The sequence below is a fragment of the Engraulis encrasicolus genome, chromosome 8 (genome assembly GCF_034702125.1).
Source record: "Engraulis encrasicolus isolate BLACKSEA-1 chromosome 8, IST_EnEncr_1.0, whole genome shotgun sequence".
In the NCBI taxonomy this organism is placed as follows: Eukaryota; Metazoa; Chordata; class Actinopteri; order Clupeiformes; family Engraulidae; genus Engraulis; species Engraulis encrasicolus.
Genome location: NC_085864.1, coordinates 31483783 through 31501282, shown reverse-complemented (window position 1 = coordinate 31501282; position 17500 = coordinate 31483783). Strand labels below are relative to the sequence as shown.

General features: G+C 45.0%; 1 protein-coding gene across 1 annotated transcript in view; it reads right to left on the bottom strand.

Moving 5' to 3' along the window:
• dync2h1 (dynein cytoplasmic 2 heavy chain 1) overlaps positions 1 to 17500 on the bottom strand; it is a 346171-nt gene that overhangs the window by 261797 nt on the left and 66874 nt on the right. The window contains exons 39-44 of the mRNA XM_063205480.1: positions 11530 to 11729; positions 9051 to 9315; positions 5604 to 5811; positions 4891 to 5020; positions 4098 to 4253; positions 3098 to 3357 (exon numbers count right to left, since the gene is read on the bottom strand). Coding sequence (XP_063061550.1) covers positions 3098 to 3357; positions 4098 to 4253; positions 4891 to 5020; positions 5604 to 5811; positions 9051 to 9315; positions 11530 to 11729 — 1219 coding nt within the window. The remainder of the gene's footprint in view (positions 1 to 3097; positions 3358 to 4097; positions 4254 to 4890; positions 5021 to 5603; positions 5812 to 9050; positions 9316 to 11529; positions 11730 to 17500) is intronic.

Below are 17500 nucleotides of genomic sequence, written 5' to 3'. Positions count from 1 at the left end.
CAAGAACAAACTTTTGTTCATTTTGATGAAAATATGTGTTTTGCACAATGAGTTGGCACACTCTGTATTAACTTGCCTCGTAAGTAAAACCCCATGATATAATGAAAACAGATTTTGCAGTACACCACCAACACCACCAACACCACATTACACTGCTGTATGTCAACCACCAATGCCATTACAAGCTAATTCTCCAGTTAGCATGTTAATTAACTAACTACTGCTTTGACATAGTATCTCTAGGGCCATCCATGGGCAGATATTTGAGTTTAAATGTGAAGCTGATTTGAATTCTTGTTCTTTAATAGCGGCAGCGTCTGCTCTTTCTCTTTGAAGACAACGGGGGAGCTTAGCAAACAGACAGACGCGATGCTGTTGCAACACCCTGCAATCGAGCCCTACATGCACAGGCCTCTAATGCCCAATGGAAATGCATGGTCAGAGTATCGTGTTAATAACTAAGGGATTTCGGGAAACGCCGTGGCTACCCTTCCCTACACATAATAATCATTCTCTAATAGAGTTATAAAACGGTGAGAGTCTGAGACGACGGCGTCGACAAGGGATACTCTGTCTGCTGCTCATTTGTGTCCTCGCAAGCCGCAAGCGATTTCGAGTAACCCTCTGGGCCATCGCAGCTTTTCAATTTTAACACTTATATGTTTCTCATGACATGCTTTCAACTGGATAAAGACATAATGTGAATAACATCAAAACATGCTATTAGGTTTTGAATCTTCAGCTTACAGTTAGAGAAACATCATTGAGCTCATCAGTGGACATTAATATAATGGCAGCAGAGATGAAAAATGAGTCACTTCTTTCTTTCTATCTTTCACTCTTTCTTTCTTTCTGTGAAGTGGTTTGTAAAACCTAATTCATTTCTTTTCCAAATTTATTACACTCATTTATTTACAGCAGGGGTGCTCAATAGGTCGATCGCGATCGACCAGTCGATCGCGGAGGCAGTATTGGTAGATCGTAGGCCTAGGAGGACACTTAAAAAAAAAAAAAAAAAAAAAAAAAAAATCCCTATGGATACCCAGGATCTGACAGGCTAACTCCAGGCGTCTACACTGCCCTACACTGTATGGTATAGCCTACCATAAACACAACGACGTCTTCAGATAAGGAGGATAACTGTCAAGCGCCACACTCAAACTCTTCATAAGTCATAACATCGGAGCACAACTGTTCAGTTAGTAGCCTACAGGCAGCGTCACCGCTCAAAAGAAACAGCCAGAGAAGAAAACAACCGCCCGAACACCGGCAATCCCCTGATTTCCCCCCTTTTAAACAATGCTCTGAGAAGTGCAGGCAAATGCAACTCCCGCATTGAGCGTGCAGTTGGCTACTTCGATTAGATTTCATAGGCACGCGTGCGAGGGTAGAGTGAATGCTGTGTGCCTGTTTAACCTGTGTGCAGGCGCGTCTTTTCAAATGGTCTGTTCAGCGCGGCCGCTAGACAGAGAGCGCGATTTTCGGTCCATTCAGTAGATGTCTCCTTGTTTATTTTTTGGAACTAGGGATGTCTGTAACGTCCACGAAGACAATATCATCCACGTGAAAACGCCAAACGCCCGCAAACCGCTGTTCTGTCTACTTCTCACAGCGGCATTAAAAAAGTCCTCCACGAAATCCCAAACCAACAACCCTTCAAATAGGTGACAGCAAGCATGCACACATGAAATAACACTTCAGGGAGGGAGAAAATAGCTCTGCACTCATATTAAAGTGAAAAGGGGATTACATAAAATCTGTCCAAAAACCAAGAGGGCACATCAATAACTTCATTAATATGTGCCGTTCATTTATGAAAATTACATTTATCATAAACTTGATAGCCTACTATGGTCTCCCTTTGTGATCAAAAACAGGCGTAATTTACAGTAGGCCTAAATAAGGTCTGTATGAGGTTGTTATTCACCGCTGATTCACCTTTCATTATTATTGATGTGTAGGCCTATATAGGCATACATTTTCATATTGTGTTAAAATTGCATTTCTAACAGCTGTATTTTCAAATGTTCTCCCCCGAACCCCCAGTAGATCACTTCCACACACCCATCTCAATAAGTAGCTCACATGTTGAAAAAGTCTGAGCACCCCTGATTTACAGCATCATGCATCGTGACTAATTCTCGCTGAGCAAATAGTTCATTAACACGCTATTTAAAATTTATATTCATTCTCTCTCTCTTTCTCAAGAGGCAATGCAAATGTACAAACTAATTGATGTACTTTCAATATTTATTTACTTATGTATTGTATCTATATATAGTATCATTCAGCATAGCCCCATTTCTAACTCATGGTCATTCTCTCTCCATCTCTGAATTTACTTACATAGACACACAACCTAATTGCTGTACTTTTCAAACACATTTATTTGTTTTATAGATAGCATCTGATATTACTAATTTATAATCTGTGATCAAATAGTTCATTAACATCCTACAGTATTTACATTTCCTACCATCTTTTTCTTTTCCCACACTCTGTTTCCCTCAAACACACGCTACCACATGATCACTCCCCCTCACACACTCTATAACCAAAGCAATTTTCTAGTCCTTCTCCTCTCTCTCTCTACTACTCATCTTGTCACATACTCCTTCTGTCCTGTCTAAGTAAAGACATAAAGGCCACAACATGTCTATACAAATAGAATATTCTCTCTCTCTCTCTCTCGCTCTCTCTCTCTCTCTCTCTCTCTCTCTCTCCCCTCTCTCTCTCTCTCTCTCTCTCTCTCTCTGCGCTCTCTCTCTCCCTCTCTCTCTGTCTCTCTCGCTTTCTCTCTCTCTCTCTCTCTCTCTCTCTCTCTCTCTCTCTCTCTCTCTCTCTCCCTCTGTCTCTGTCTCTCTCTCTCTCTCTCTCTCTCTCACACACACACACACACACACACACACACACACACGGACACACACTGAGCAGATGAGCACACTACATACACTTTCTCTCATGCATAAATCCACACACACGAACACACACACACACAAACAGTCTGACAATCTCACACACACACACACACACACACACACACACACACACGCACACGCACACACACACGCACACACACACCGAGACTGCCACTCACCCTTTCCCGCAGCCCTCGGGCCCCACCAGCAGGAAGGGCTGCCGGTGCTCGGTGCAGAGCCACTGGTTGAAGTAGTGGAGGCCGCGCTGCATGGCGGCCGTCTGGATGACGGGCAGGCGCTGCGGGTTGCTGAAGTCCTCCACGCTCAGGTGCTCCGGACGCTCCAGCTGATACGCCACCAGGCGACCCGAGTCCGAGTCGTAGTACGTGTCCAAGGGCTTGCGGGGGTCTGGCGGACTCTCACGGGCCCAGCTCAAAACCTGCACACGGAGCGAGAAGGAGACGTTATTGTTGCATAGGCTGGGGTAGTGGGCAGTTTTTTTTTTCAGCACTTTTCATGCTTTGTTGACATAACACTCCAATATGTCCATAATTCAGAACTGTTTAAAATTTGCCTGGCTACCACCAAACCTAATCACAAGTGAGAACGATTGTGCAAGGCAGCATGGGATTTTCCAGGCTTGGGTAAAATATAAGTTGCTAGATATGGTCCTGTTTTATTGGCAAATAACAAATCCAGTGTTCTTATTGCAGTATTTCATTTACAACACCCTCACAGCACTCGCATTCTACCATTCCAAAGCAGCACAGTAAAGTAGAAGAAAAGGCAGAGAGTGAATATGAACTGTGACTGCAGACTACAGACATGGGACACAGGTGTGTGGGGCACAGGGGCACAGGTGTGTGTGTGTGTGTGTGTGTGTGTGTGTGTGTGTGTGTGTGTGTGTGTGTGTGTGTGTGTGTGTGTGTGTGTGTGTGTGTGTGTGTGTGTGTGTGTGTGTGTGTGTGTGTGTGTGTAGTTGTGTATTTGTGTGTGTGTGTGTGTAAAGCGTAGGGGGTTCATCTTGGCTGCTGACCTCCTTGGCGAGCTCCTGGCGTGCCTTGAGTGTGTGTGTGTGTGTGTGTGTGTGTGTGTGTGTGTGTGTGTGTGTGTGTGTGTGTGTGTGTGTGTGCACATGTAAAGCGTAGGGGGGTTGTTCATCGTGGCTGCTGTGCTGACCTCCTTGGCGAACTCCTGGCGTGCCTTGAGGTTGAGGTTGCCACCCAGGCCCCGGATGAGGCCGACCACAAATTGGCCGCGCTCGCGCACACCGCTCAGATGAGACAGGCCATTCATCACCGTCCCCACCAGACTGGTCTCCACCACAAAGTCATTCTGCACCCAGAGAGAGAAAGAGAGAGAGATGGAGAGATAAGAGATACAACTGTGTCTCTAGACAGCCGAGCTACTAAATGATGCTTTATTATTATTACATTACATTACATTGCATTTGGCAGACGCATTATAACCAAAGCGACTTTCAAAAGAGGACATAGATTTGATTTGCTCTTAAAAGATATCAGCTCCCGGTAGCTACTTCATGCCATGATCAAATAAAATACAGCGAAGGCCGACTGAACCCAATTCAATCATAATCACAAATCACAATCATCAATAGCACCTGATTGATTTGAATTTGTTTTTGTCAACAGTGATGTAGGCCTCAGTGAGTGACTTCAATATATTTTCAATTTAGGTACAGTCCAAGTTGATCCCTGTGATTGACCTCAATTTTATCACAAACATCAATAACAATCAATTGATTACCAGAGTCTCTCCACCTTACTCCCCCGCCCATTAAACCGACCTATTTCAACATTTGTTCAGCTGTAACCAAATTTCCTGTCTTCCGGCTCCAATTAGGCTGCCCATAGCCGTTCTCAATGTCTTAGCATTACCAACTCCTGCCAAAATAGAAATGGCACCACTCTCCTCTCTGTGGCTTTTACGGTGGATGATTGCAAGCCTGCACCTGTTTGAGGACCCAGTCCAGGCCCCTGGTGAAGTAATCCCCCAGCCAATTCTCCAGGTTCGATCGGCACTCATCCGGCTGGTGCTTCAGCCACGACTTCACCAGAGAGTTCACGTCCGTATCCTCATCACTGCAATGGCAAACGTGGTTACAGAGTTTGACATCAAACATGCAGTCGCAAACACAAACACACTCACAAACACACAGACAGGTAGGCTGGCAGGCAGGCTGGCAGGCAGACAGACAGGCAGGCAGGCAGGCAGGCTGACAGACAGGCAGGCAGACACACCCACACCCACACACACACACACACACACACACACACACACACACACACACACACACACACACACACACACACACACACACACACACACAGGCTGCCAACAATCAGCCAATCACTGAAGATACAGTCCCAAGACCATATAACAAGAATCAACACATGAAGAGCAAACACACACAACACAACACAACACAACACAACACAACACAACACAACACAACACAACACAACACAACACAACACAACACAACACAACACAACACAACACTTAGAGACGGCTTAGAGTTGGCACATACAAGGTACTACTGTATATGTGCACACAATCAACAAACATGCTGATGACAAGTACATGGAGCATTCCCAACATCTTCACGGCACACACAGTAACAGGACAGCTGCAGACATGAGGAAGAGGAGAGGAGATTGAGACCTGAGGAAGATCATGCCCATGCGTGAGATGGTGGCAGGGGAGGCGCAGCTGAGGTCGTGCGTCTCGAACAGGAAGTTGACGTTGGGGCCGAACTGGATGCGCTCGCCGCTGGGCATGGTCAGCAGGCGGTTATCGTCCAGCACCGAGTTGAGGGACTCGATCCACTCCGGGTCAATGTCACCGTCACAGATGATCCACGAGCTCACCTCTGACAACAGATATTACATTGCATAATTACATTACAATTAGCTGATATTTGATTTATCTAAAACAACGAACAGTAAATTAGGTACAGGTATTATGTACTAATGATGCAGAAGTGAAAGGAGCGAGAGGGTTGGGTTTTTTTATCACTGATGAGAACAGGCAAGTTGTTTTTGGATGCAAGTTAAAGAGACTGTTAGGGGTAGGTGCGGTGGGGCAGTGTGCAAAGGCACCATATCACAAATGGACTTGCATGTCCATGAGGACCTAGGTTGTTGGAGTCCGGCCAGGGTCATTTCTCATCCTTACCCTGTCTTGCTCTCCTACTCTCTTCCTGTCATAATCACTAGTACTATCCTATCCTCAATATGATCTCCAGTACACCCAGAGGGTACCTACCGAATTCAGTGCAATACGGCCACTGAGCTGTTCTCAGATGCTTTCCCCTAGCTTAAATTACATATCATTCTTTTTATTATTATTATTTTTATGTTTATGTTGGAGCCATTTTGCTATTTTTTCTATATTTTCTATTTTCCTCACTTTATCGTGATATTTAGTTATTCAGTTTTATGTCTGCATAATGATAATGATTAATTTAGCTATATTTACTATGAATTTGGGAGCGTCACTGGTGCTTGGGCTATAGTGGGCTCTGATTGGCTGTTCCTCCCTACTCTCGCCTATCTAACCGGAGCACAGGTGGCTCAGTAATGAATTGGATTTCTGATGGCGGGTGTAGGAAGGGAAACAGTTTTTTGACCGTGTCATTTCGACTTATTTACTTAGTGTTATTTAGTTAGTTTGAGAAGAAACCTGTAACGTAAAGAGACCTGAAAGAAAATAAATTCGAGCACTGAAAAATAAGAACGCGCGTCTGAACTTAACTGGACCTCTCCCGTCAAAGCGACTCCAGCTGAGGCAGCCAGGAGGCCGCTACAGTTTATTTAATTTGTTTTATTTTATTTTATTATTATTTTACCTTATGTTTTATCTTAATGTTTTAAATATTTTTTGACTCTAATTCATTTCCTTCTTTCTTCCTTCCTGTTTCCTTTCATTTACATTTGTTAACTTTGTGAAGCACATTGAGGTGCACCTGTGTATGAAATGTGCTATATAAATAAACTTGCCTTGCCTTGCCTTGGGGGGCGCTACAGTTAGTGAAAGTGTGTTTTTGCCAATATGGTACATACCAGACAGGAAGTTAGCTCATATCTAGATGGTTAACTGTATGTTGTGTATGCATGAAGGGCAGCGTATGCATGAGGGGCAATTGATGCATGAAAGGCAAGGCATGCATGAATGGCAACGAATGCAAGACGGGCAAGCATACTCCAGCATTTTCTGTGAGGAAATGCAATCTAGTTTATATATTTCTTTTTTTTGTGATTACTGAAACATTCAAAAAACACATAATTAAAAAGCGTTAATATACTAAGAGCCACTATTCATTAAAGACTCAGCTCCCACCCACACACAAATAACTTATTTTAGGAGAGAAGAAACAAAAAACACTCACAAAATCAGTTATCCTCACTACCTATTGGGAGTTGGATTGAATCTACAGCTTTTCAAAAGTAAATCCTTTGAATAAATAACTGAATAAATTACATTTTCTCTAGTTTCAGCATTTTGTGTCCATGCTGTTTTTTTATTTCCCCATGGATCACTGATGTACGGTATAAATGCAAAACAATAACAACATAAACACTCCACACATGGCTTTGTCCTTATCTGATCTAAAATTGCGGTTAAAATGTATTCAAACTGTTTTTTGTTTTGTTTTTTTAATCATTATTTTTCTACTATTTTCTATTCTTCATCGCTCCACTCTCATATACACTCCTGTTGAGCTGATTGAAGGCATGAAAGGATAATCATCGGCCATAAAAACACGATTAAAAGCAATCACGGGCACCTTTCATGTCTTTTGTGTTGAGCAAATACATCATGTTCATACTGATGCACTCATTGTAACCCTCGAAAATTAAATGAATGTGAAGATACTAAAAACATTATGACAAAACATTATGTGTGATGGTAACTCGGTATCAAAGAGGTACCTGCACTCATTGCTTGTCAGGCTTTGCAAAGGCAATGCCATTTCAGTCATACATTCATTTATTCCCTAAATGAAATCCGATATTCCCATCCCGTGCATTCACCGTCATTCCCTAAACTGATTTGGGCTGTCTGTCCATTGAAATCAAAATTGGACAAGCAGGCCCAGCCGTGGCTCTAACGCCTGGGCACTGGATTGCTATGCTGGCGACCCGGGTTTGATTCCCGGCCCGGGTCATTTCCCGATACTTCCCCATCTCTCTCTCCCAGCCATTTCTTGTCTGTTCTCCACTGCCCTATCAAATAATAAAGGCACAAAAGGCAAAAAAATGGACAAGCACAGTATGTTTTTAATCTGAGTGCATAACAAAGATATGATGTTGGTTGTGGGTGCATAGGCATGCTAAGTATGGTGATGACATTCAGGGGCATAGAAAATTATTGTCAATAGTGTTGATGTGCGTAGATGCAGAGCCATTCTAAGTACAATGGACTAGCAGACTCCACGCCAAGTCATGGAAAAAAGCTGAATTTCACACAGATTACTGTATGTCACAGTAGTTGCAGAAGAGCCTAGATTATTGTGTTAGCGCTTCTGTGTGTGTGTGTGTGTGTGTGTGTGTGTGTGTGTGTGTGTGCGCGTGCGTGCGTGCGTGTGTGTGTGTGTGTGTGTGTGTGTGTGTGTGTGTGTGTGTGTGTGTGTGTGTGTGTGTGTGTGTGTGTGTGTGGTCTTCAGGTCTTCACTCAGATGATTGTAGTTGCAGTTGTGTCAGGGCATGCTCAGATAATTGTGTTAGTGTGTGTGTTTTAGTATGGTACTATGTACTAGTGTGTGTGTGTGTGTGTGTGTGTGTGTGTGTGTGTGTGTGTGTGTGTGTGTGTGTGTGGTTTTCAGGTCTTCACTCAGATGATTGCAGTTGCAGTTGTGTCAGGGCATGCTCAGATGACTGTGTTGTGTGTTTTAGTATGGTACTATGTACTAGTGTGTGTGTGTATGCTACTGTATGCTAGTATGCTACTGTGGGTGCGTGTGTGCGAGTGTTTGAGTGTGTGTGTGTGTGTGTGTGTGTGTGTGTGTGTGTGTGTGTGTGTGTGTGTGTGTGTGTGTGTGTGTGTGTGTGTGTGTGTGTGTGTGTGTGTGTGTGTGCGTGCGTGCGTGCGTGCGCATCACATCCTCACCCTGTGGCTCGCGGACCACCTGCCGGGCGCTGCTGGTGAGCACCCCGTCGGACCACTCGCGCGTGTCCATGTCGATGTGTCCCAGCAGCTGCTGGCGTGGCATGGCCTTGGGGTTCATGGTGTACTGGCGCACCACGCGGCCCGCCCGGCCCAGCGCCGCACGCAGCATGCGCCACAGCGTGGACTTGCCCGCGCCGCTCGGCCCCACCACCACCACGCCCATGCGCTGACGCAGCTGCTCGTACAGCTCCAGGGCCTTCTTGATCTGAACAGACCAGACGAGCGAAGTGTCATAATAAAGAACATTAGCAAAGTAACAGCGCTTTACGGATACTACTAACCTTACTACTTAAGTACTACTACTACTACTACTACTACTCCTAGTAATAATAATAATTAATAACTAGTAATAATAATAATAGGGCGTTCTTCATCTGAAAAGACAAGACAGCTCATTATATTAACAAAGCAACAGTGCAATGCAGACAATACTACAAATACAAACACAACTAATACCACAATACTAATTATAGTAACAGCTCCAGGGTCTTCGTGAGCTGTAAAAACAACATGAGTTCAATTTTTGTTTTATAGCAACTACTTCTACTAGTAAGTACTACTACTATTACTGACACCACTACAACTAAAATATATACATGGTGGGACATAATAACTGAGACACCTTTCATTTTTGTGTGGGAAGTGTCATGGCTCAATTGGACCAGCCTGTTGGCCAATCCTCATTAATTGCACATTGCACCAGTGAAGTGAAGTGTGAATGTTCAGTTAGCAGGGTAAGAGCACAGTTTTATTCACAATAGTGCAATGCAAACAACATTATGGGTGATGTATCAGAGTTCAAAAAGGAAAAAAAATCTTGGTGCATGTGTAACTGTTGCATCTTTGACCGAGACAGCAAGTCTTTGTGATGTATCAAGAGCTACAGTATCCAAGGTAATATCTGCATACCACCAAGAAGAATGAACCACATGCACCAGGATTAGCTGTGGATGCAAGAGCCATGAAACACAGTAAAATGACAGGTGTCTCAGTTACTTTGTACAACCCCTGTATATATGAATATAACAACAACAGCATCAGCAACAGCAGCAACAGCAACAGCAAAAGCCCCAGTGCATTCTTGATCTGTAAAGCCAAGTCAATACTAGTGCATTTATTTTTAGCATTTAACACACAAAGAGCAATCATCGTCGTCATTGTCTGTGAGAGCAGAGGGCGAGGGAGGGAGGGAGGGGTGGGTTGGTAAGAAGAAAAGGCATCATGAGGTGGGTGGGTGAGTGGGGTAGGGGGGGTGGTGGTGGTGAGAGCAAAGGACACGGCACATATGGCGCACGTCTTCCTCATGCACAGCTGTTCACACACAGCTGAAGACAGTGAGCAGAAGACAACCTGCTACCGGCATCATATTGTCTATAATCAGCCACTTCCATGCTGCTCTGTCTTAAGCAATACCAAGCTCTCATCATGGGTACTACAAAATACAACAGGTGGTAGTACCACAATCAGATTTTTTTTTCAGCAGATCATTTAAAAATGTGTGTGTTGGGTATGATCTCCAGGTGTGTGTGTGTGTGTGTGTGTGTGTGTGTGTGTGTGTGTGTGTGTGTGTGTGTGTGTGTGTGTGTGTGTGTGTGTGTGTGTGTGTGTGTGTGTGTGTGTGGGTGTGTGTCTGTCTGTCTGTCTGTGTCTGTACCTGGCTGGGTATGATCTCCAGGTGTGTGTGTGTGTGTGTGTGTGTGTGTGTGTGTGTGTGTGTGTGTGTGTGTGTGTGTGTGTGTGTGTGTGTGTGTGTGTGTGTACCTGGCTGGGTATGATCTCCAGGTGTGTGTGTGTGTGTGTGTGTGTGTGTGTGTGTGTGTGTGTGTGTGTGTGTGTGTGTGTGTGTCTATACCTGGCTGGGTATGATCTCCAGGTGTGTGTGTGTGTGTGTGTGTGTGTGTGTGTGTGTGTGTGTGTGTGTGTGTGTGTGTGTGTGTGTGTGTGTGTGTGTGTGTGTGTGTGTGTGTACCTGGCTGGGTATGATCTCTGTGTGTGTGTGTGTGTGTGTGTGTGTGTGTGTGTGTGTGTGTGTGTGTGTGTGTGTGTGTGTGTGTGTGTGTGTGTGTGTGTGTGTGAGTGTGTGTGTGCTTGTGTGTGTGTCTGTATGTCTGTAGCTGGCTGGGTATGATCTCCAGGTGTGTGTGTGTGTGTGTGTGTGTGTGTGTGTGTGTGTGTGTGTGTGTGTGTGTGTGTGTGTGTACCTGGCTGGGTATGATCTCCAGGTGTGTGTGTGTGTGTGTGTGTGTGTGTGTGTGTGTGTGTGTGTGTGTGTGTGTGTGTGTGTGTGTGTGTGTGTGTGTGTACCTGGCTGGGTATGATCTCCAGGTGTGTGTGTGTGTGTGTGTGTGTGTGTGTGTGTGTGTGTGTGTGTGTGTGTGTGTGTGTGTGTGTGTGTGTGTGTGTGTGTGTGTGTCTGTACCTGGCTGGGTATGATCTCCAGGTGTGCCTCCTCATAGACTGCCTCCAGGGCGGCGCTGAGCGTCTCGTACTCCACATCCTTGAAGTCGACGCCAGGGAAGACGTCCCGCACCAGCGCGTCGAAGCGTGAGCTGTCCGCAAAGGTCAGCTTGGACATGGTGTTCAGACGCAGAGCCTGCACCACCAGGTGGCTCTCCTTGACTATAGAAGGAGATAGAGGACAAAGACATAAATAAATACGACTTGTAAATAATAAATACATAAATAAGTAAATACATGAATAAATAAGAATGAAATAAACAAACAAAAAATAAGTAAATAAATAAAAAACACTTTTGAAGTAAAGGAAAAAGAACATTCCATTTTCTCTCAGTGCTATCTAAGTATGTTTTTGTGACCATTCAGTGTGTCACGTTTGATTCCAAAGGAATGATCCTTTTGCGTGAAGATGACTTAACCCTTTCATGCAGAGACTCTGTTATAACTTTATTGTCACCAATATTGTAATGACCATGTTACTAAAGACTCTCTGTAAAGTCAAAGCAATGTTGTAATGAGGCAGCTGTGCTTTTCCAGCAAATAGGGAACGGGCTCACTGATGATCCCATCTGCATGGAAGGACTACAAAGTGACTCTCCTTAATTACAATAGAAGGGGGGGAAACAAATAGGAGTTAAAATTGTTCTGAAGTACCCTGTAAGTCTGTCTTGTACGCACACCATCCAGTATATTGCTTTCAAGTACCTTGTGAGTAAATGTGTGCACCACACAATGCAGCATTTAATTGCAAAGTGGTCTTTTTTGTCTGAAGATGACATCCAATAGGCTTGACGAAAAGGAAAAATTCAGTTCACACAGAGACCATAATGTGATCAAAGAGAAAGACTTTCGGAGGTTAAACAAGAGGCAAAGAGAGGAAAAGAGATGAAGAGAGAGAGGGGGAAAAAACTAATTTGAAAGACTCCCATCCAGTGTGAGAGTTTGTCTGGATGTGTTCAAGAGCGAGCTGGCTTAAGCGGTTTAATGGTTAGGGGCTTTATTGACACTTTTGTTCCTCCTGTCGGTGAAGCGTGTGTATCTGGGTTCCGAGCGGGTAACAAATGCCCGGGCTGCTCTTGTGGACACTTAGTGAACGATAAACCACCAGGAAAACAAAATAAGCACTATCCTGTGTCACACAGTCACTAAGAGTCTGCAAGAGAGACTCTCTTGTACAGGAGGATGTTTCTTTGTGTGTGTGTGTGTATGTGTGTGTGTGTGTGTGTGTGTGTGTGTGTGTGTGTGTGTGTGTGTGTGTGTGTGTGTGTGTGTGTGTGTGTGTGTGTGTGTGTGTGTGTGTGTCTAAATGATTGTGTGTGTGTATGTGTGTGTGTGTGTGTGTGTGTGTGTGTGTGTGTGTGTGTGTGTGTGTGTGTGTGTGTGTGTGTGTGTGTGTGTGTGTGTGTGTCTACATGTTTCGGGTGTGTGTGTGCGTGAGCGTGCGCGTGCGTGTGCGTGTGTGTGTGTGTGTGTGTGTGTGTGTGTGTGTGTGTGTGTGTGTGTGTGTCTACATGTTTGGGTGTGTGCGTGCGTGAGCGTGCATGTGTATGTGTGTGTGTGTGTCTACATGTTTCGGGTGTGTGCGTGCGTGCGTCTGTGTGTGTGTAGTGTCTGCCGGAGGGAGGATGAGAAGGTAACGGGGTAAGTCAGCCAGGCGGGGGTGGATATCGACAGCGAGCCCTTTTAAAGAAAGGCCAAGAGTGGTCTGACACAGAGGAAAGCCGGACAGCGGGGAGGGGATGTGTTTGAGTGTGTATGTGTGTGCACGTGTGTGCATGTGTGTGCACGTGTGTGTGTGTGTGTGTGTGTGTGTGTGTGTGTGTGTGTGTGTGTGTGTGTGTGTGTGTGTGTGTGTGTGTGTGTGTGTGTGTGTGTGTGTGTGTGTGTGCGTGAGTGCAAGTGTGCGTGCTTGTGTGCGTGCGTTCATAAGAAAGTGTGTAAGACATTGTATCAGAGAGAGGGAGAGTGTACAGACAGTCAGGAGGGGAGGGAATTAATTCGGGTTAAGATCAAACTGCACCAACAGAAAATGAGAGGCAGAGAGAGGAGAGAGAGCCCAAAATCACCAGAGGAGGAGGAGAAGAGGGGGAGGAGAAGAGAAGTGCAGAACGAATGAAAAAAATGGAGTGGAAAAACAAAAGAAAGAACTTCAGTCTCCCCAGTGTGTGTGTGTGTGTGTGTGTGTGTGTGTGTGTGTGTGTTCATAGTGTATGTATTGCATGCTCGCTTGTTTTGAATGTGTGCGTGCAGAGCATACAGCTTCTCATTTCACTGGTCCGTGTTAATAAGCTTCACACACTCTACTACACTCTAGCAACACGCAACACTAGAGTATCAGCAGCCAAGACCAGCGCAGCCCTGTCTCTACATCCCAACACAGGGAAGTCAACAGGCGAGGACAAAGGTGTCTGTCGTCCCAGGCCCAGGGAGTGTATGTGTGTGTGTGTGTGTGCGTGTGTGTGTGTGTGTGTGTGTGTGTGTGTGTGTGTGTGTGTGTGTGTGTGTGTGTGTGTGTGTGTGTGTGTGTGTGTGTGTGTGTGTGTGTGTGTGTGTGTGTGCGCGCGCGCGCGCGAGTGTAACGGAGGCTAACTAGGCCTAAGAAAATTAAAAGTTTGGTTCCGGTTGGTTGTCAGCTTTGGTCATGGGTCGGTCGGATTTTTTTTTTCTTTCAACTTTTTTTTTCTTCATTTTTTTTAAATGTCCGACACCCGCAACCCCCCATATGCGCCAGATTTCGTCATAAACGTTGTTGGAACAATGCCAAGGACGATAGTGGAGTGAGGCCTGCTATAGCTTCCTACAATGAAATAGCCTACAATAAGCATTAATGAGCCAATACTGACCGTCACCGAAATGAGGATGCGTAATAGCCTACCGTTTCTGGCAAAACTTGTTCAGCTGTCAGTTGCCTGACACTGCTATTTTAACTCCTTTAGACCTATGTCCCGTTTACTTTTTGATTCCTTTCCATCATCCGTTGTAGACCATATTTTCATTGGGATGAAGGTTCTGGCTTGCAAACATTCTATTTACTCACTTTTTTGTTTTACGCGAGGAGACACCTGAGGCGATATGAATGTTTTAATGACGGGTGATTGAGGGGCAACATCGTCATTGTCATTAAATCATCATTGTATGAAACTGTAGTAGTCCTAGGTCTTCATCGAACAGTCGTATTTGTGGCGACATCATCGTTCATTTCTATTCCATTATTTGGAGAACGTGCGGAGAGTCAGACAGTGACAGACTGCTCCTGTGCAATGGTGGAGGGACACGCAGAGAGAGAGAGCGAGAAAATAACGGGCTCAGGTCAACGGACTTCTTGGTTAACCAAGCCTTGTGGTAAATGAAAGAATGAAGGAAAACTTGGCAAAGCATCATTCTCTCATATTAACTTATTTTACAAGGTATTGATACAGTGCTACTTTAGTATTGTTATAACGTTGAGATATAATTGCATCTCGTCGAACATGCAGCGCAACTGAATGGAAGCCCTTTTCTAACACGACGAGACAATATCAATACATTCAAAAATCGTGGATACTCATAATGTTGTCTGTGTGTTGCATTTCGAGGCGGGTGGTCAGGCGTGTCAGTGTCGTGAGGTAAGGCTACTGACTTATTATTTGACAGGCATTTTCGCCAGGTTCCCAAACTATCCTACATCGTAGGCTATTAGTCTGCAAGAACGCTATGAGGCAAGTTGTTTAAAACTTACGAGCTTCAACGACTACCAATTAGCATGTTGTAGCATAATAATTAGCCTACAACGTGACCGAATAGGTGCGCAACTCTGCAGTGACATTTGGAGTTTTCAAATATCAAGCCGGCGGCCCTTATGGCGCGCGCGTGTGTGTTTCTCCTATGTGGATAGTCATGCGATGCAAATTCAGTAACTTGCAGGCAGGTAGAAAGTGAGAGGTGGCGAGTTATGGGAATGAAGAAACGTGTTGTGTCTTGTCTATATGAACAACCGTCCACACAACATCGATATATTTTTTGAGGATTCCAAAAACTCGAAAAAAAAAATTTGGGTCACACAAAAAATGATAGGGTCGGTCGGCAACCGGAACCAAAACATTATTTTTTCTAGGCCCTAGCACAGAGTTGGCGTGGAACGTTGGTAAACCTCCCTCCGATATCCTCATACAGTCTCGTGCCGTTGGGCCGAGAGACTAGTGTCTTGGCCCAGCGGTGTCGTACTGTGTTTTCCATTGCCGGACCGTTGTAGTTGACAAGGTCGCACGTTCGATCCCCAAGGGGGTGAACAGGTGCAAGATGACCTCCGTCATATGTGCGTGTGCGTGTGCGTGTGCGTGTGCGTGTGCGTGTGCGTGTGCGCGTGTGTGTGTGTTTGTGTGTGTGTGTGCATAAGTGGGAGGCTTGTGTATGTATTGGGGGGGGGGCTTTCAAATGACTTTGTCTCGAGCCCGGCCAAAGCTGTCAGAGGTCCTGTTGCAGTGTATGGACCAGCCATTCTGCCATGCTGTCAGCCATAAACACACACTCACACACACATGAAAGCACACACACACATACAAGCATATACAGTCACACATACACTTGAGTGCATGCACACAAACACAAACACACACACATTCTCAGATATACACACACAAACTTACAGTACACCACAGTCACACACTCACACACACACACACACACACACAACACCCTCAGAGCTGCCATGAGTGATGTTCAACTTCAAACGTGCTGCCTTTCCGTCAGTGTGCAGTGCTGAGCTGAGCTGAGCTGAGCGAAGCTGAGCGCCAGTGAAATAATTGGCAGTACGGCCGGGACGGCTAGGGCTCTTTACTGGGTTCACGGCTTGTTAAAAGGCAGCTGGCTCTGCTGGAGATTCCCAGCGCTGGCTTACTACTACTACTGTGCATCAGAGATATGCATACTGATTCAACTTATTGCTCACATTGCTGCTGGGTTTGTGAACTGGTTAAAAATCCTGACTTGCAGAAAATGGATTTGTGTTTGTGCGTGTGGGTTTGTGTGTGTGTGTGTGTGTGTGTGTGTGTGTGCGCGTGTGTGTGTGTGTGTGTGTGTGTGTGTGTGTGTGTGTGTGTGTGTGTGTGTGTGTGTGTGTGTGGAGGATGAACAATGAATGTGGTGGAACTGCATATTGTTTGTTAATGAAAGGGAGCGTATTCTGCACTGCATATCAACGCAAGGCGTATTGCGGCTTTTCTGCCTGTCCACCCCAGTGAAAAATCCGCTTCACATCAGCGGATTTCCAGATGTTTTATTACTTTCTTGGTCTATCGGATTCATGATTAAACTCTATGATTATAATCATGATTATACTCATGATTGAACACTCAAATAATACCAGCCCAATTGCTACAAAAAAAACAGTAGCAACAACGCTAATTGTAGGCAGAAATCTGTGCTGAGTGTGACCGCGACCTATTGCTGTATCAACATGTTAAGGGTGAGAGTGATGAGGCTTGAGAAGGTGTGTGCCTTACTGCTAGGCTGGGAACTCCCATGCTGCCTTTAGTTCTACACAATCGTTTCAATCTGAAATCTCACTTGTGATTGGGTCTGGTGTTAACCAGGCAACATTACTGCTGGTATGGTATGATCCCTCTGTGTATGTATCACAGTGTTGAGCAAAGAGTGAGAGAGTGATGAGGGTTGAGAAGCTGTGTGCCTCGTATGTTCTCTGTGCTGTATGTCTGGTGTTGTATGTATCTGTGTATGTATCTAAGTGTTGAGAAAGGGGTGAGAGGGTAATGAGGGTTGAGGGCTCTCTGAAAATGTACAGTGTTAACAGAGATTCTTTATATAGAGATATGCCAACATAATAGGTTTTCTATGGGCACCTAACGTGACCAGGTTCCGGTCTGCCTAAAGGGACGTGTCATAATGCTCCTAGCATTGAATAGAACAGTCCTCAGGTCTGCCTAAAGGGGGATTTC